Raw genomic sequence first — 18,802 nt, 5'->3', positions numbered from 1 at the left:
ACTCACAGCCCACATTGGTCAAAGTGGTGGATGCCTCAGGATCCTCTTTTCCTCCTGGATAACCAGGTAGCATCAGTTTAAAAAAATGCCTTCTTTACCTCCAGCTTGCTAGGAAACTTCATCCCCGATGAGGGCCTGGCCCCGGGGCTCCAGGCATTTGCACCTCTAGGTTGGATTATGGTAATTCTTTGCATCTAAAGCTGAATGCGAAGATGATGCACAAGCTCTCTGCCTTCTCCATGACTGAGGCCATTGTGAGCACATCAGGCATGTGCTCAAGTTCCCCCAGCGGCTGCCCGTCCGCTTCTGATATGCCAGTTTAAGGTCTGAGTTCTCATTTTCAGAGCAATTCATCGATCTAACTCCAGTGTCAACCAAAGACCGAATTTCCATCTATGAACTACCATGGCAGCTGCGTTCCTCTGGGACAATGCAGCTCCCACAGCCCAGGACAAAGCATTGTTTAGCAAGGGGATCCAGCTAAGGAACAACCTTCCAGAGGAGAGCAGGCAAATTCAGACTCTCACTGACCTACATTGCAAAGCCTTCCTCCTCAAGAAAGAAACTCCACTCTGTAATGCTCATAAATCAAACACCCCATTTATATCCAAACCCTGGCCAACTCCACCCCTCCCCCCAAAAAGAAAAAGAACCCCAAAACCTACTCCAAGCAGAATTTTGACCTCTAAAAAGGAGATGTCCTAGAGACTCCATGAAGTCCACTCAGGGTTTCATTACTGATTTTATGTGGAAGGGGCTCAGATGCTCCAGTGATGGGCATCAGTATAAAACCCTAAAATAGGTAAGTGTTCAGAGACGTATTATTCCTTTAGCTTTATGTAAGGAGGCTCAGGCCATAGATTTATAGGTACAGGAGACTGGTTAATTTAGCCTCTCCCTAGTGTAGAGACCTCTGTTCAGAGCCCTCTGTTGCCCACAAAGCCAAGTTCAGTATTAAGTTTTATGCTAAACCTACCAAACATTTATCCCCATCAAACCTGGCAGCGTCAGCTCAGCAGTGGAGCAGAAAAGAGGGGTGTTAGCAGTGATTCGAATTGCAATCAAACATGAACAGTAAAGAACTTTCTCACGAGGGTAAGTTACAGTGGGTCAGAGAAATACACAGTGCTGCTTTTGTTTTAAACTCAGTTTTGCTTTATAAAACTACACAGCTTAAAAGTACATCAAGTCTCTCGACAAGACACGCATGCGTAGTCATTTCAGTGTTTCCAGTCAGTTCAGGTAAACAACAAAAGCAGACATAAAAATACCTTTTATTCTATTGGTTGAATTTATAAGAGTAAAACACAGTGCATTCACAGTTTATATATCCAACACACCAGAAGGGGTAAGTGCATCCCTGAACATAGGAACTATTTCTGAACAACAATCAGCCATTAACAAGACTCTTCCTAGAAGTTGGCCTTTATGGCTTGGAATTGCACCATCCAGCAGCAGAATTATTTATCCTTCCTTCCTGGAAAATACACAGAGAACTAGGTTTGAAGCCAGAATCAAGTGGTTTCCTTAGCATGGGAGATGAGGAGGCCTCCAAAGAGCTTAAGAATGTAAACTGACCTAGCTCCACATACTCCAATGCTGATTTAACACCAGCGCAGGAACTTGCCCGTAACATTTGAATTTGCTTTGGGAGAGAAGAAATGTTGCTAATTTAAAACTAAAGTTAACCTTATGGAACAATGTCTCAAATGATTATTTATATGTCTGAGGTATAACAGCTGCTTTTCAGCAGATCTTTTCTCCCCCTAGCCCTATCTCCCCGCAGTCGGGCATCTGAAACTTGGTGTAGATGGAAATAATGTAGTCTTATGAAATTCGCAGCAAAACAAACAAACAAACAAAATAAATACATCAACCTTTAAATTGCTTTTAGCGGGGCTGGGGGGAAAGACAGAAAAGTTGCCTTGAAAGTGAGAGGAAAAGGATGTCTTGAATTGCACCAACTGCATGAAATAATGAATTTTAAGAACACAAAACTCTGTTGTGGGGTGGGTGTATGTGGAATTTGTCTTTAATGTGCTTTTATTTCCCACTGCTTAATACTTTCATAGCTTCAATCCTCTGTCCCCTACCCATTGTCCTTTTCTAGCTGGCACCTGTGGAAATGCAAGGGAGAAAGCTGAGTAGCTGCCGCAGACCTGTAGGGCGAGCTCACAGCTTTGTTTCTGTGTGGTTCCAGTAAAAATCATGGCTATAATTTTTCAGGAAGAGCACAATGGCTGAATTCTGAGCCTACACTACCGACAGCAGCCTTGTAAGAATTAGGTCATGACGTCAGGAGAACTCTGACTAAATGAGATGCCCAGAATGCAACACAATATGCAAGACAAAGAAAACAGCACGTGAAAATACAAAGAACCTGCACCCGGGTTTATGGCAATTTTATCTTGCACGACATTCACAATGGTCAGAAGACTGAACTTCTAATCTAACAGGTTAAGCAGGGGGAAAGACTTATTTGAAGTGAGAGAAAATACACTCACAAGCAAAGCCTACTCTCCACATAACATATGATACATTGTCAAAGCTTAAAGTGCACAGGTGGATCAATATACAATGGGTGGTGCTCTCATTTTTGGCTTGGAAGTCTCACCCTGGACATTTCGTAACAGCTAAAGCATTCCCTTCACACTACGATAAAATGAGTGCAATGGTTTCGCTCCCCTAGGAGAAGCCTGACCAGAGATGATTGCTATTTCCAGCACCATCTCAGACACAAGCACACACCTCCAGTCTCAGAAATGTCCTAACCCCATTTGCTCTGGTACCCCTAGGAAGCTGCATTACTTGCATGCAGATTTGCAATGGAGGAATTTTAAAGGGAATGAACAAAGTGTGCAAGGCTTGGGTGCCAAAAGAAGGGGCTCTGGTTTCAGAGGTGCACAACAAAACCTGGGCCTGTATTTTCCTGAAAGAATTCCTCACTGTGTCAGTTTCCTCATCCTATGTGCAACGGCTGAGGGGGCACACTGTTCACTTGAAAAACCCCATCAGGACGGGCTTTTACCCATGGGTACCTTAATCAGTACCATGCCAACAGTTTGTGGAGGGCCAGAGACTCACAGGCGAGGTTTAAGCAGCTGCGGAGCCTGTGCATCCCGCTCTGCTAAGGTTATTTTAGCCAGCCAGAGAAAGCCCACGGTGGGAGATTTCAGGCTGTAACTGGGAGGACATGGCCAGGATGACGACACTGGGTAGAGAGGCCCTGTCATATTCATAGGGACGTTCGTGCCATCATTATCCAGGTGTGACTACAGGAAGAACATCCGGCCTCCACTTAGTGACAACAGAGCTTCCCAGAGCTGGACGCCTCCCAGGCTCTAGGATCGTAGTGTCCGGGGCAAATCCTGCAGTGTTTATTCTGGGCTGGCCTGTGGCCTTCAGCCTGCATGCGGGGAGAGGTGGGAGTGCCTGTACGCGGGCGGTGGCAGCGACACCCTTTAAGGGTGCAGTGTGCCCTTCCCAATAAAGCAGCCTGCCCGTAGCAGACGCAGGACCTGCAGCCCTACCCATGCAGCGTTGGTAGCTAAGCCCCCGGCAACTTGCATTCTGAGAGGGGAGAAGGACAGAGATTGTTCCTGGTATTTGAGCAGTGATGCTGGAGCAGAGGGATGAGGACGACAGACAGTTCCTTGCACCCTTTCCTCCCCAGGCAGGTTTAGGCACCATCTAATCCTTAATCTTTCCTCAGGCACATCTCTCCTGTTGGGTTTAGTATTTCCAGGAGTGAAGTTTTTGTAAGCCTGGCTCAGGGACAGAGAAATAACTAAGCTTTGCTGGGAAAGTCAGACTACCTTTGACTTCTGCAGGCTCAAGATAGGTGTTACTGCTTAGCACATGAGGAAACATAGAACTGGCTCGTCCCTATGAAATAACTTAGTCTCAAGAGCCATTTCCTAGACGTGCCAAACAGGAGAGGGCCTGATCCTGAGAAGCTGAGCACTCTGCTCCCTGTGAAGTCAACCAGAGCTTAGGGCGCTCAGTATTTCAGGCCCACTCTGCTGAAACAGGGGGGTGAATATTGTTTTAAGTCAAATCTTAGGGCATAGGATTCCCTGGTGCATTGCGCTCAGCCTCTCCCTGCAGACAGTCGGCCCACAGGCACGTGGCATTTGGTTTTAAACACTCACGTCCCGGATTTCATCCCCGCTGTGCTCTCTAGTGAATTCGCTGGGCTTTTGCCACAGGCACAAAGAGCAAAGGCCTCTGCACTCAAGCCACGTTCGAGAAGCTGCATTCCTCTGCCCTCCCCTCCCCAGTGATAGTGCTTCCCAGTCTGGCCGGAGAAGGGTTCTCTCCCACCAGGGACAATTCACCGCCCATCCAAGTTCCATATCGGGCCCTTACTTAAGAGGCTAAGAAATGGGCAGGCTTATGTCCTGTTGTGACCAAGAAGTCAGCCCCTGATCCAACGTGTCTAACACAGAGTTCACTGACATTCTCTACTAGTTTCAAGGAATCAGGGACCATACCCGGAGTTTCCTTGAACCTCAGGGGTATTTGTAGCGTAGACAGCCAATCCACGTGCAAGGCGGCTGCCTCTGCTAGCGTCCTGTCTCTGAATCTAGAGCAAACTCAGAGCCGATGCTGTAAGATGAGCATTTAGGCCATGGTACGCGGGACTCGTTTGTGCTGGGGTAGGCCAGATTGCTCTTGCTGGTTTTAGCATTGGGATAAACAACCACAACGATGCGCTCGGAGCCAGCCCCTCCCACTCATCTAAGGAGAAGCCTCAAGGGCCAGTAATGCCTAGCAGGGGAGGCTTCATTCAAGAATTCACGTGAAACAAGACTGGGGGCCAAATCCATTGCTGGTGAGAACTGGTGCAACACCACTGCCTTCAGAAGCGCTGCTCACGCCAGCCGTGAATCTGGGCCTCAGACTCAATCAGGAACGTGGTTCAAGGCTGGGTGCACTGGGCACAGCTCCTCTGCTCAGCTCTCAAGGTAGAAAGAAACTGGCACAGTGGTGAAACGCAGCTACCGAGGGCCAACTCCTGTTCCTCTGTCAGTTAGTGGAAGCAGGAGGAGGCCCCTAGTCTCCATTACTAAGTCAGTAATGAGTGCTGGGGAGGAGAAGGTTGCCCTGGTCAACTTGCTCTCCGGGAATCGTGGGCGTGGGGTCCGCCAGGGTGGGCTTTCCGGATCCATCCTCTATTTGATGGTTTTGAGAAGCGCCGTCCGCGCATTCACGACAGCTTTGAAGGCGTCCTCGCTGCCGGGAGCCATGCACTTGTCCGGATGGAGCAGCACGGCCAGCTTCCGATAGGCTTTGTTCACCTCGTCCCTATGAGAGACGAGACAATCATCAGCAACAGGGTGATGTCCGGAGGCCTTCCTTTACGTACAGCTGCCATGTTAGGAAGCACCCATCAGCCCTCACTCCCTGCTCGGGAGACAGACTATGGGGGGGTGGGGAGAAGAGCAGTGAAGGCGCAGAGTTGTTCCCATTCAAACCTTCCCCACTCCCAGCTCTTTGCAGTTGCTTACAAATTTCCAAACCTTTCCCCTTTCAGGCTGAAATTGTCCAGGCTTGGACTGTGCCGGAATGTAACTTATGATGGGAAGCTAGAGGAAAAGCATGCTGACCGCTTCTCAGCGCAAGGTAAGTGGAAAGAAAAAATAATTTCTTCCCAAATGTCTGCAAACAGCCCTCCAGCCAGACCAGCTGGGCTTTACAAGCTGAAGTTTGGCAAGGAAGTGACCCTTTCGGAGGAGCAGCACATGGCTTTGTTCAGAAAGAACCTGGGTTTGATTTAAGAGTTATGACCATTTCAGACTATATATGCAGCATGTGCAGATGTTTTTGTGCAAGCTCAGTTCACCTTGGGATAGAGGCCAGCGCAGGCCCCTGGAATTAAGTGATGCACAGGCCCTGGGCCGCATCCTGTTTGCATACTGAGGAGAAGATATTGTGTCCTGTGTTGGAGGGGTGACTGCACTAACTTAGCTTCACAGCAAAGTGCCTTGTCACCTCACTTCACAGCAGTCAGCTGACAGGGAGGAACTAAGGTTGCGGGAAGGGCTCTTGTGGAGCAAGTGAAGTCAGCAATTCCCTTACCATCAGTTTCTCCTGGCCCTTGGATGGTCGGTGGGAGCACTGCCTGTCCCAGCTGCAGAGCTACTAATTTATGTAGGGGGCTAAGGCTCCTAGTGGATGGCAGGTCCTGAACTCTGCCAGAGCATAAGCAACTTGAAGGGGTCATTTGAAACTTGAATACATAACGGTACAGCTGTAAAGTTCTCTTCTTGGGCACAATAAATAATTCTTTTTGCATTTCAGTACAGCACCTTTCAGCTAAGGATCTCAGAGTGCTTTACAAACATCTGCTGAGCTTCCCAGCACCCTTCTGGGGTAGATATTCTTGGAATTTCAGATAGGGCACTGAGACACAGAGGTGAGTTGACTTGTCCAGCTCACTCAGCAGAGTCAGGAATCCCAAATTTTCAATCCCCTGCTCTAATCACTTGCAACACGCTATAGGATGGGTGCTAATGATCACTTCCAACCAGCAGTCAGCCATCTTTAGGAAGATAGGGGAAGTCTTGCAGCTTTTGGGGAAAAAAACCCCACAACAACAGCAATTTGCACAGAAAGAAGCATTGTGATGGCAAGTCCTTGCCTGCAAGGTGTGTTGAGAAAACAGCAGCTTTCTGGCAGCACAAAAACTTCCCTACAGTCAGAGAGCAAGGGAAAGATACTGCTTCATCTGTAAAAATCTTAACATCTCTCTTGGAGAGATCATAAGGGTTACTGTCAGACAAACTGGACTGGACAAAGAAGCACTGAGAAAGGACAACAGATTGTGCAGCTGGCAAGCGTACACTGTTAAAAGGTTTGTAACCGTTATAGTGCTTTTTTCATCCATAGATCCAAAGCACTTGACAATGGAGGCAAATATAATTATCCCCATTTTAACAGATGGGAAAACAAAGGCTCAGAGAGGTGAAGTGGCCAGGAAAGCAGGCCAGTGGCAAAGCCTGGAATAGAAACTTGGTCTCCTGAGCCCCAGTCCAGTCCCTGAACGACTAGACCGCACTGTCTTCTGGTTACTTCACTCGGATCTGACATGTGGCAAGTCAAGTGAAGCTGTATCTCACCACTGGTATTACTCAGTAGCAATGGCAGGAACAGCCTTCCTGGGTTTAGTATTATAAGATGTATAAGTCCTTAGCACCAGCTGCACTGCTGGACTTTGCACAGGTAAATCCCACAATCTAGATGATCGGCGTTACATCATCCCAGCGGAAAGTATTGACAATGCTACCTAGCACTTCTAAGGTGACAAGGTGTAATCCATGTGAGGATCTTGAAGTGCTTTACAAATGTTAGTGAAGCAAGTATTTCGCTCTCTGTTTTATAGGCATGGAAATGGAGGCAGAGAGAGATTAAGCAGTTTGCCCAAGGCCACAGAAGAAGTAAGAGGTACAGTAGAAGTGTTCAAATAGGTTCTGTTTCTAATCAAACCACTTTCCCTCTCTAGCAGGAAACTCTTACCAGGTTCCTTGTTAATTAAAGGATAGTAGTGTCATTAATTCCAAATCGACATGCTTTTATGGAAAATAGGTCTTTTTATATAAACGTATCATCATTTTTGATGAGATTACAAGTTTGGTTGATATGGTAACTGTTGACATAATACACATAGGCTTCTGTAAGACATTTGACCTAGCCTCACATGACATTGTGATAAAAAAAAATTAGCACTAAAAAAAAAAATTTTTTTTTTTTAAATCAGTGTAGCTCATAAAAAGAAAAGGAGGACTTGTGGCACCTTAGAGACTAACAAATTTATCTGAGCATAAACTTTCGTGAGCTACAGCTCACTTCATTGGATGCATTCATTCATTATTTTTTTTTCCCCCCAATGAATACATCCGATGAAGTGAGCTGTAGCTCATGAAAGCTTATGCTCAAATAAATGTGTTAGTCTCTAAGGTGCCACAAGTCCTCCTGTTCTTTTTGCGGACACAGACTAACACAGCTGCTACTCTGAAAAATATAGCTCATATTAAATGTATTGAACACTCACTAGTAGATTGCAAAAAAATATTGTAAATGGGGAATCATCATTGTAGGGAGGTGCTTTGAGTGGGGTCCCACAGGGGCCTGTTCTTGCCCCAAAGCTATTCAATATCTTCATCGAGGATTTGCAAGAAAAGGAGGTGGTATTACCTCTGATCACGCCATCAGTGAGACCAGTGTTGGAATATTGTTTCCACACCTTAAAAAAGGATGATGGAAAACTGAAAGGGGTTCAGAAGAAAGCTACAGAATGATATGATGTCTGGAAAAACCTGCCTTATAGCGAAAGACTTCAGAAACTCAAATCTATTTAGTTTATCCAAGAGAAAGTTAAGACTACTTGATCATGGTGGCCTACAAATACCTACATGGGGAAGAGATTAAGATTAAGCGTTGGATCCAATGTTTGGAAGTTCAAACTAAACAAATTCCCTAGGGCCGTGGTGGATTCTCCATCACTTGAAGCCTGAGTGTCTTTCTAAAGATCTGCTCTAGCTCAAACAGAAGTTACGAGCTTGATGCAGAAATTACTGGGTGAGGTGCTTTGGCCTGTGTTCTGCAGGACTCAGACTAGATGATTGTAACGGTCCCTTCTGGCCTTAAAAAAAAAAAAAAATCTCTCTAACTCTAATAGCAGTTAATCAAAGACAACTAGGAGAACGTTGAAGCATCCTTTACCTTGTGGCTCCAGGTTTGACTCCCAACATGTCCCAGCTGTCCTTGCTGTTGCGGATCCTCCGAATGGTGTCCGCCTGCTCTTTGGTGAACCCAACGCTCATGCTCGATGTGGGGCGTTTCCCACCATTGTCGCACAGATCAACAATTGCGGAATAGAAGGTCTGCAAACGCAAAGAGGAATTAGCTGAAAGCTTCCCCCCTTTCTGAACGAAAACCAGCAGCTCCAGTTTATGTACCTGAGCAATAAGGCCACTGTGAGTATATTGAAACACGGGTTGTGACAAGGGCTTGATGACTCTTGGTGCATCCACTCAAAGCTCTTAAGAGTGCAGACACAAACCGCAGAACTTGACCCAAGCAACATTGTAACAGAGGTGCTCTGTTGCCTCCCAGAATAGAGAAGACACCCCTACCTATAGTACATGGCTAGTACTATGCTACGACATCTGGCAGAAAAGCCTCTCTTCTCTGTCAGCTATGGAACCACATGCCTGGAGTCCTCGACGTACAACCAAATCGACCTCTCACTCTGAATACTGCTGTTACTAAACAGAAGCTATCAATACGCTGGACTCAGAACAGAACGGTGGAATTTTATCACGATGCAGCCCTTATTATGAACAGTCAATAGATTCTATAGATCATGGCAATTAGTGAACATTCTATTGACAAAAGGAGATTACCTGTGGGGCCTGCATCCTTTTCACTGCAGTTTCATGTTACCTGGAACATCTCATTGATTCCTTCTCCGGTCTGTGCTGAAGTCTCAAAGTAAAGAAACCCTCGGCTTTCTGCCCACAGTCGCCCTTCACTCTCATCCACGCAGCGGTGCTTGGTGCAGTCAATCTGAGCCGAACAAAGTAGAGAAAAGGAATCGGGGAAAGGATACATCCCACATATCCCGGTACAGAAGTCGCAACAGGGCTACCTAGAGGGCTGTAGTTGCCTGGATCCCAAACGCACTGACTCCTGTTCTAACGTCTCATGGTGGCATCAGTGATAGACTTCCCAGAACAGCCTTGGGAGGAAGCCTACGTTTTCTTGAGGGGGAGGAGAGGGAATTGAAATAGATGACGATTCTGAAATCATGAACAGAATCTGCATGCAAGACCCAAGATCAGGGTGCTGGGAAACCCTGCAAACATGGCTACTAGTGTGTAATGCACAGATTAACCTCTTAGCAGGTTCCACAACCACTTTGCACACTGAGCTCATTCCCAGAGGCTCAGAGCAGCTGCTGCTCAACATGCTGCAGCCAGGAATTCCTGTCTCTTTTCGTCAGCACAGCACGTTTTACCTTGTTGGCACAGACAACAAAGACAATGTTTTCCATGTTTCCATGAGGTCCAAGCTCCTGCTTCATCTCAGCCAGCCAGCCATCCAGTGCATCAAATGACTCCTTCTGTCCGACATCATACACTAGGACAACACCCTGAGTGTCCTTGTAAAACTCATTGCGCACCTACCCAGGACAAAAAAAGAGTGAGAATGAATGTGATGGATGCCATCTTGGCTGACACTGGTGACAGGACCTCCAGAGCTAGAGAACTCAGGTCTGTATGACTCGCATCCTCTGTGAATGAGGCGTAGAGGGGGATGCATAACACACTCTGGCCAGTGGGTTACACATGTTAAACTATTCTAGACTGTAAGTGCTTCAGGGCAGGGAATCTGTAACCTGTACAGTAAGGCACCGTACATGCACATTTACAGCTCTGTGTAAGTAATAAATAATATCAGTAATGTTATTTATGGCAGGGAAGGAACAAGGCCTGGCCCAGGAGCCACCAGAGATTCCTGGGATATAGTCAGCTTGGACACTGACTCTCTTTTGTGGCCTCGGGCTAGTCACTCAGGTCAGGGCTTTTCGGAATCCACTTATTTTTGGTTCCCAGGCCCACCTGGCCTAAGACCCCGTTTTCAGAAGTACTGAGCACTCACAACCTCAGCTACAGTCCACGTAAGCTACGGGTGCTCGGGACCTCTGAAAATGAGGCCCTAGCTGATTTGCCCAAGGTCACACAGTGAGTCAGGGGCCCTGCCAAGGTTAAAATTCTGGAGTTCCTGGTTCCCAGTCCCATGCTTTGTCCACTATACCCTGCTGCCTCAGTTACACCCCTACAGATTGGCAAGTGCTGGGTAGGTGACAGAGGGCAGTGTTATGGATTTATGTCGGTATCCACACTTATGCTACAGGCAATCTGGAAATGTGCTTAAGCAGCAAAATTTATCAATCTGCCCCATAGGTGTGAGCTCATTCATAGTATGTCACTTGCACAGCACAACACTTTAACATGGGATATAGGAAATACAGTTATAACCCCCGAAGCAGTCACTCTGCCAGGGTACGAACTGCTGATCTGTGCTTCCTACAGATCTTCTCTGCTACCTGCCTCCTATCATCGCTTACCTACTGCTTATGTCTAGCTATATGATCAGAAGTAATCTAGAATCACACTGAGACAGAACAGACTGAGTTTAATTCCTAACCATGCTGCAGAGAAGAAACCCTCTCTCCCTTACCTCATAGAAGAAGGGGTGCCCAGCCATGTCAAAGATGTTCACTTTAATCTCTCGATCTCTAATTTGCACTCTGAAATGATACAGGAGAAGCAATCAGAAGGGATATGAAGCTCACACAGCATGAACCAATGAAAGAGCTAACTCCCTCCCAAAGAGATTCCCAGAGAGTTCCCATTTGACGGTGTTCAGTTCTTCAGAGAGAAAGAGACAAAGTATCAGCAAGACCAAGGCATTTTTACTGCCCTAGTTTAGCTTGATAAAAAATACAAGAGGGGGTCTTGTGTGGGCGAATAATTGTCATGCATGGTAGCCAGTCAACAAAAGGGGACAAAAGCCAGCCAGATGTCTTGCTCTCTTTCCATTACCTTTAGCTGGACAAGAAACCCCCTCCTCTTGATTTCTGTACAAACCAGAAAGGGAGCAAAGCATTGAAAAGAAATGATCACTCAATCTTAAGATGGTCGTACCTAATCAATAATATAACTCAAGCCCCCATGCCCCCAGTGATGTTGCTCTCCACAAATCACTCAGTAGTCAACAGAGGAAGATAAGGTCTTCATGGCCACACTGAACCGGCACTATATTTTATGCTACACATTTGCAGGTCGTAGATAGCAACATTACGTACATATAGGAACGTAAGAGATCATGTCGTTTTGCCATGACTTCTTTCTTAAGAGCCCTCTAATGCTCAAGTTTACATTACATTTACTCACTTCTGCTCTTTTCAGTAAGTGATTGGTGAGCCCTAGCATGTGTATACAGCCACCATGGTACATGGCTTTTCACTTGCAATTGTTGCCCACCCGTCAAAGTAGCTAGAAAAGGGTACTTACTTGGTGACGCCATAGTCGATTCCTATTGTCGCTAGGTATTTGGGAACAAACCTCTTTTCACAGTACCGCTTTATGATACAGCTCTAAAACAAGAAGAGAGGCGAGTACGAACATGTCCGCTCCATATCACAGGAAAAGTTATTTCACATTATTATTGATCACATTATTGGTATACGGCACCATGGCCATCCATGGCACTTTGCACAACAAGTGAAGACATTGTCACTGGCCTGGAAGGGCGATGGGGGGACCCATAACAAACGAATCAACCAAAATAAATAATCTGATTGTGAGCAGAGTTTTTATACCTCAAGAAGGGAGAAGAGCCAGGGCCTGCATGAAGCCCACTAGGGGCTTTGCTATTGCCAATCTATTTTCCATGGAAGGCGCTCAGATGCTGTGGCGATGGGCGGCAGTGCAAAACCCCGAGACAGAAAGAGCTGACAATCTATCTGATTTGATGGTGAGACGGGGCGCTGAGGATACCCCACATAAGGGATATGGTAGAAGGAATGCATCTGATACACAGGGTTGCTTGGGTGGTGTGGTCACGTGATAGGACATACGGGTTGTTCGGTGCGCGTTGCAGGGAAACCACACAACCTTGCTGCACCCCACCCAGCAATGTCCCTTGGATGAGGCCTTTAATCGAATTCACAGATCAAAGAGGTTCCCAGAGAATTCTACCTACTCTGGATCTTGTGCTGCACCCTGAGTGCCTCACGCCACGTTGTTTGGGACCAACTGTAGGTTGGGTGTAGTAGACCCCAGTAGGCCAGGAAAGAGGATGTTACAACAATCGAGCTTAGAAAGCAACAGTGAACACACTGCAGTCTTAGTGGTGTCAGTAATTTTAAGAGACTAAATTTTGGAATTATTTAGTAAATAAAACTGGCAGATCTTCACAACAGAATGTGGATGGGAACTAAGGGACAAGGCAAAGTCAAAGGTAACACCTGGATCATATTCCCTCATGGTAGGTGTTACTTCCTTCTCCTCTCTTTCTTTGAAGGGAGAATCCAACTCTGCACATGCCAGATGTGCTCTCAAGTCTCAGTAACACCACTTTGCTCCACCCAGCAAGTAAGGGAAACTTCTCAGACGCAGGAAGGCACCTAGTGAGCAGCAACATTAAAAAAAAAACAACACAAAATACAGTCCCCCAGGAGAATCCAGAAGGAAACACTTTGTGGGTAGACGGCTGCTGGCCATAGCTCTGTCTCTGTATGAACTGGCCAGCCACTGCAATTACACAAAGCTTAGTCATGAAGCAACTACTCCTGATGCATCTTGCCTCCTAAGCAGAACCTGCCATTGGCCACAGGTACCACTGAGGCTCTGTGCTCTAAACTACTTTGGGGGAAGGAGGGCTAAGAAAATGCAAAATGTGTGTAGAGAGAGGCTAGTTTTATGTGACGATCGTTAGGCAGGCGTCAAGACACATGGGTTCTACTCCCAGCAGTACTACTGATTTGCTCCGTGATCCTCAGCATTGCCAAATTCACCCCAAGCAATCAAAGCCCAGAAGTTTTCCAGGGAGCCTGTCTCATGCATTTGATTTAAAAAAAAAAAGCGTTAAGAGTTGTACATTTTGAGTTCTGCCTCTGTGCTTTTAAAGTCTTTAGGAGTCACATTTTCAAGCTTTTCCCTTCACTCATGAAGGCTTATAGATTCAGACTTTAAGGCCAGAAGGGACCATTGTGATCATCATGTCTGACCTCCTGCACACTGCAGGCCACAGAACCTCACCCACGCACTTCTGTAATAGACTCCTAACATCTGGCTGAGTTACTGAAGTCCTCAAATCATGGTTTAAAGACTTAAAGTTTCAGAGAATCCACCCTTTACTCTACTTTAAACCAGCAAGTGACCCAAGCCCCACGCTGCAGAGGAAGGCAAACCCCTCCACCCATCCCCCCAGGTCTCTGTCAATCTGACCTGGGGGAAAATTCCTTCAGTTAGACCCTAAGCAGGTTGGCGAGCCCCACCATGCAGACACCTGGGAAAGAATTCACTGTAGTAATCCAGAGCCCTCTCCATCCAGTGTCCCATCTAGAGTGAAAAAAAGGAGACTCTCACGTTTTCACATGGCTGCAGAAGCTGGGGATTTAGGAAAGACACCAAATACCACAAGACTCACACTGTAAAATAAACCCTTCCCTCCAAACACACAACACTGAACATAAGAACAACCATACTGGGTCAGACCAAAGGTCCATCTAGCCCAGTACCCTGTCTTCCAACAGTGGCCAATGCCAGATGCCCCGGAGGGAATGAACAGAACACGTCATCATCAAGTGATCCATTCCCTGTCGCCCACTGGATAGTCCTGGGCCAGTCCCTTCCCCACTTGGTGCCGCACTTCGCCCGCTAGCCGGGGACGATACCACTCATGCCTCATGGGCAACAAGGACAAGGTGGCCTCTGCGGCGGGCTCTAGGGCAGGAGTTCCCGAACTGTGGGCCGTGACAGAGTCCCAGGTGGTCCGCCGGTGCAGCCACGGGTGGAGTTTGGGGGGGGCATGTGAGGACATTACAAAGTGGACAGTGATGGGAGTGGTGGCAGGCAATGGCACCCACTCAGGGCCAGAGGAGCCCAGTGCCCCCAGCAGGTGGCAGAAGGCGAACAAGGGGCTGGCTGCAAGAGACAGTGGCTCCTAGGGCAGCTGGAGGGTTCATGACCATTCCCGCTCTGAACCACCGCACCCCATGATCCATAGTTATCAGGCCCCATGGAGTATTGGCCCCATGGCCACTCCAAGAACCGGAGCTCAGCAGTGCTGCTCTGTCCTCCCCCTGGACAAGGCCGTGTTTGGGCCGTCATTAGTAATGACCGGGCCCAGCTTCAGCATCTGCCTCTGCCTGGCACTGGCAGCCCCTGAACCTTTCTCTTGTTCAAGTTTCTCTTGTTCAAGTACAAGAGGTGCCTCCAAGGAACCCTAGGGTGCTGGTAGGTGACTGGAGCAGGCCTGCCAGGTGATGAGCTCAAGGCATTCAGCAGGCTGCTGAGGCAGAGGATGTCAGCGCGGGCTGGCTGTGGCACCTGCCTGGCCCCTTCCCCCTCTCGCTGGCCCTGGTCCCTGCTGAAGCGAGAGGCCATGCTCGTCCCGCGGTGCCCCTCTCCCTGGTGAATGCATGGCGACTCGGGGAGAACAGGCTGCATGCTCAGCAGTCCCTTGCCTGATTTCCCATCTGATCAGCATGAGGGGATGATGGCCTGCCTGTCTCATAGGTGAGGTGGAAGGGGGCAATATCAAACTGTATACACTGATAGTGGGGGGAGGGGGGGGGGACAGTTTAAAGGTTCATCCGCTCCCCTGAACAGCTCGAGTCACAGCCCCCTCCTGGGCAAGTTCCCTTTTACCCTCAGTCTCCCCTCCCGTACGCAGTGGGAAGTGTTAATGGTGAGCCACAATGCCTCCTGCAGCTGCACAAGTGAGCCTCAGGGAAAAAAGGGTTTGGGAACCCCTGCTCTAGGGAACATAGTGCCACGGACACACACAGATATGCCAACTCTCGCAAATTAATCAAGAGAGATGCGATTTCTAAGTAAAATTAATCCAGACTCATGATTTGGGAAGAGAACTCTCAAATGTCAGGATTTTGGGGGGGGGGGGGGGGGGGGGGGGGGGGGGGGGGGGGAGGGGGGGGAGGGCAAAGAACCTGAAGAGGAGCAGAGGTGAGGCCGGGAGGGCTGAACTATGGCCTGGGGGCTGAAGTGAGGAGGGTGGGGGCTGTACAATGGCAGGTTCTGAGCAGATGGGGTGAGTGCTGGGAGGATGAACCGAGGGCGGCGGGGGGTGGGGGGGTTGTTGATGGGGTAGGGGGGCTGAACTGATGGGGTGGTGATGAGGAGGGCTGGGGGACTGAAGTCAGGGGGGTTGGGCGAGGACAGAACTGATGGGGGCCTAGAGAACAGGATTAACTGCTGGGCAGGAGACGGGCGGATGTGGGGGTGAGAGCTCCTGCAGCGGGGGCCCAAAATCCGCGTAGCCTGTACATGCGGGAGAGCGGGCGGCACTAACTGTCCCAGGCACACCCCCTTCCCCCACCGGGGCCGTTCAAACATCAAGACACTGGCTTAAAAAAAACATACTTAAAAAAAAATCCAGTGATTTGGGGGCCAATCTCGTGATTGCTGGGGGGGGGGGGGGGGAACCCATGACCCATTGATGGCTGGAAGATGCTCGTAGGGCACCCAGCGGGGCCGGGACGCCCAGGCAGGGGAGTCCGCTCGGGCGGGCCCGGCTCCCTGCCCAGGGCTCACCAGAATGCGAGTCATGGGCCCTGTACTGCTCTGAGCGAGGGAGAGTCCCCCTGACTGGACGCTCAGGAAGCAGCCCCGCCCCTTCACACCCGGGGGGGCGGGGCGGAGCCCTCATGCCAAGAGGGACGTCAGGACGCCCCGCCCCCGAAGGGGGAGGGGCATAGAAGGAACGGTCCCGGGCCCGCTGGTCCAATGAAAAGGCAGAGTCAGCACCCCGCCCCCTCCACCTAGTATACCGCCCCTCAGAAGCTCCCCCGCCAATGCTGGGCGTCCGACTGAGGAATGCCCCGCCTCCACCTGCTTACGGCCAACGTAGGAGGGTTTCGATTGACTCACCGGCACGTCAGTCGAACTTTTCAACCAATCCGCTGCCTCCCTCAAGGCCGACGGGCTGCAAGGCATCCGATTGAACAGCCCGCTTGTCAGTCACTCCCATCGGAGCCAATCCCCTCCCCATCTCGCTTCCACGGCTCCTCACCTTGCCCACCTCGGCGTTGCCCATGGAGATGACTTTGATCCTCAGCGACTTGCGCGTTTCTTTCCGCTTCGGCAGATTCGCCTCCATCCCCGGGAGAGACGAATCTGCCCATGAACACACGCGGGGGCGGGAGTGACTCAGGAAGCCGCCGCTCTGCACCTGAGAGCAGGGGAAACAACCGCCTCGAACCCACCGCTCCCCGTGCAGCTGCGGCCGAACCGGGATTTTCCCCCCACTTCTCGCGGGCACAGGGAGATCGCGCGAGACTTCCACCGAGTCCTCTCGCACTTTCGCGAGAGCGTCCGTCGGAGCGGGCTGATCAGTTCTCGCGAGAGAGAGCGACGCGAGAGGTGAAGCGGCCTCTAGTTTTTTTTTTTTCAATTTCAATAACTTTATTGACACTTGATGTAGGGCGAACAGTGGGGGGAGGGGCGTTGCACTGCTGTTTGGATAGGGTGAAGGCAGGGGGTCCACGGGGCCTAGTGGTGAGGCTAAGGGCGGGGCACCAGGCTGCGGGACGCCTGGGTTCCAGTCCCTGCCCCAGGGGCCGCATGGTCCAGCCGTGAGAGCAGGGGGGATGGAGCCAGGACTCCTGGGTTCTCCTCCCTGCTCCAGGGGCAGCGTGATCCGATGCTGAGACTGGGGCCGGGATCTCAAACTCAGCTCTGCACGAGGACTCGTACATGGGCCCACGGGCCGCACCACTGACGCCTTGTCATACGATACAAAAGTATCGTCAAAAATGAAAAAATGGAGAGTAGCACAGCGCGCTGTTAAAAATCAACGCACGCAGTCGCTTTTTAAAACCCGCAGTGCGAAGAGGGGTTTTAATGAAATAAACACTCAGTTATGCACCTCACTCAAACGACAAAACACGCATTTACTTTTAGCAGAAAGAACGAGGCGTGCTTGTGACACCTTAGAGACTAACGAACTCATTTGAGCATAAGCTACAGCCCACTTCATCTTTCAGAATTACTTTGGTTAAAGCCCCGCCCCTCTGCCCCTGGCCCCGCCCCCACTCCACCCCTTCCATGAGGCCCTGCCCCTGCCCTGCCTCTTCCCACCCCTTCCCCGCCTCCATTCCAACCCCTTCCCCAAAGTCCCCACCCCAACTCTGCCCCCTCCCTGCCCCTATTCCAACCCCTTCCCCAAATCCCTGCCCCGGCCCCGCCTCTTCTCCGCCTCCTCCCCATCCGTCTTGGGAAGTCCTAAGCACTGCCAAACAGCTGTTTGGTGGTGGGAAGCACTGGGAGGTAGGCAGGGCAGAGGGGACGCGGCGTGCTCGGGGAGGTGGAGGGTGAGGGGAGCTTGGCTACCGATGGAGTCGGCGCCTATGGCGGGCTGCAGGAAATAACTCCGCCGGCCGTATGCAGCCCACGGGCCATGTGTTTGAGACCCCTGGATTAGGGGGTGGAGTCAGGACTCCTGGGTTCTAGTCCCAGCTCTGACATGGACCTGCTGTGAAATCTTGGGCAAATGACTTCCCAGAGCCCTGGTTTTCCATGCATAAAACAGAGCGAAGGTTACAGGTGAAGAGAGGCTAAATTGGTGTTTATAAAACTGAGCTCATGGCAGGATTGTAGCCTTAGAGATCCTTGGCTAAAAGGAACTAGAGGTGGACAAATAATCAGCGTCCTGAATAGCATTAAGATGGTTAGGAGCAGCACTGCGTGGTCTGGGCTGTACGTGTTTCCCATGCTGGGAGCTGGAAGGCTGCTATGCTGAGACGTGAAAATGGGCCTAGCTTTTTTATTCTTTATGGATTTTTTTTCTGTATCGTTCTTTTGAAGGGAAAAGATTATTATTCTCTTCCACTTGTGACACACAGAAAATTTCACAACTCTCTTATGAGAGACACTTATGTGGCCTTGGAAACAGAATCAGAAAACTCTCCTAGTACTTAACGGAGTCTTACAGACACAAAGAGTTTAGTTTCTTTAGTATTATTTTGCTGAAAGACAGTGACTCTTCT

General features: G+C 49.4%; 1 protein-coding gene across 3 annotated transcripts; it reads right to left on the bottom strand.

Annotated features, from left to right (window-relative positions):
* Positions 1 to 1,132: 1,132 nt before the first annotated feature.
* On the bottom strand, positions 1,133 to 17,165 carry DNAJC27 (DnaJ heat shock protein family (Hsp40) member C27). Of its 3 annotated transcripts, none has more exons than XM_007066921.4 (7): positions 16,828 to 17,165; positions 12,084 to 12,166; positions 11,248 to 11,317; positions 10,022 to 10,186; positions 9,448 to 9,570; positions 8,725 to 8,885; positions 1,133 to 5,307 (listed from the first exon to the last, which is right to left on the bottom strand). In XM_007066921.4, the coding sequence occupies exons 1-7, from the start codon at positions 16,912 to 16,914 to the stop codon at positions 5,175 to 5,177; spliced, it is 822 nt and encodes a 273-aa protein (XP_007066983.1). In that variant the 5' UTR covers positions 16,915 to 17,165; the 3' UTR covers positions 1,133 to 5,174. The 3 variants fall into 3 exon arrangements, with proteins under 3 accessions (XP_007066983.1, XP_027684976.1, XP_043397999.1); XM_027829175.3 differs by having other exon boundaries at positions 16,686 to 17,153; XM_043542064.1 differs by lacking the exon at positions 1,133 to 5,307 and having other exon boundaries at positions 8,759 to 8,885; positions 9,408 to 9,570; positions 16,828 to 17,160.
* Positions 17,166 to 18,802: the final 1,637 nt, after the last annotated feature.

Source organism: Chelonia mydas, chromosome 3 (genome assembly GCF_015237465.2).
Source record: "Chelonia mydas isolate rCheMyd1 chromosome 3, rCheMyd1.pri.v2, whole genome shotgun sequence".
NCBI lineage: Eukaryota > Metazoa > Chordata > Testudines > Cheloniidae > Chelonia > Chelonia mydas.
Note: the sequence above shows the minus strand (reverse complement) of the source record. Positions and strands in the feature narration are given on the sequence as shown.

Excerpts from the sequence above, each read along its gene's own strand:
- DNAJC27 (XM_007066921.4), bottom strand. The coding sequence starts at position 16,914 with ATGGAGGCGAATCTGCCGAAGCGGAAAGAAACGCGCAAGTCGCTGAGG. Across the intron at positions 12,167-16,827 it reads GCAACGCCGAGGTGGGCAAG|AGCTGTATCATAAAGCGGTA; the intron begins GTGAGGAGCCGT and ends TTCTTGTTTTAG. Across the intron at positions 5,308-8,724 it reads GTCAAACCTGGAGCCACAAG|GGACGAGGTGAACAAAGCCT; the intron begins GTAAAGGATGCT and ends CGTCTCTCATAG.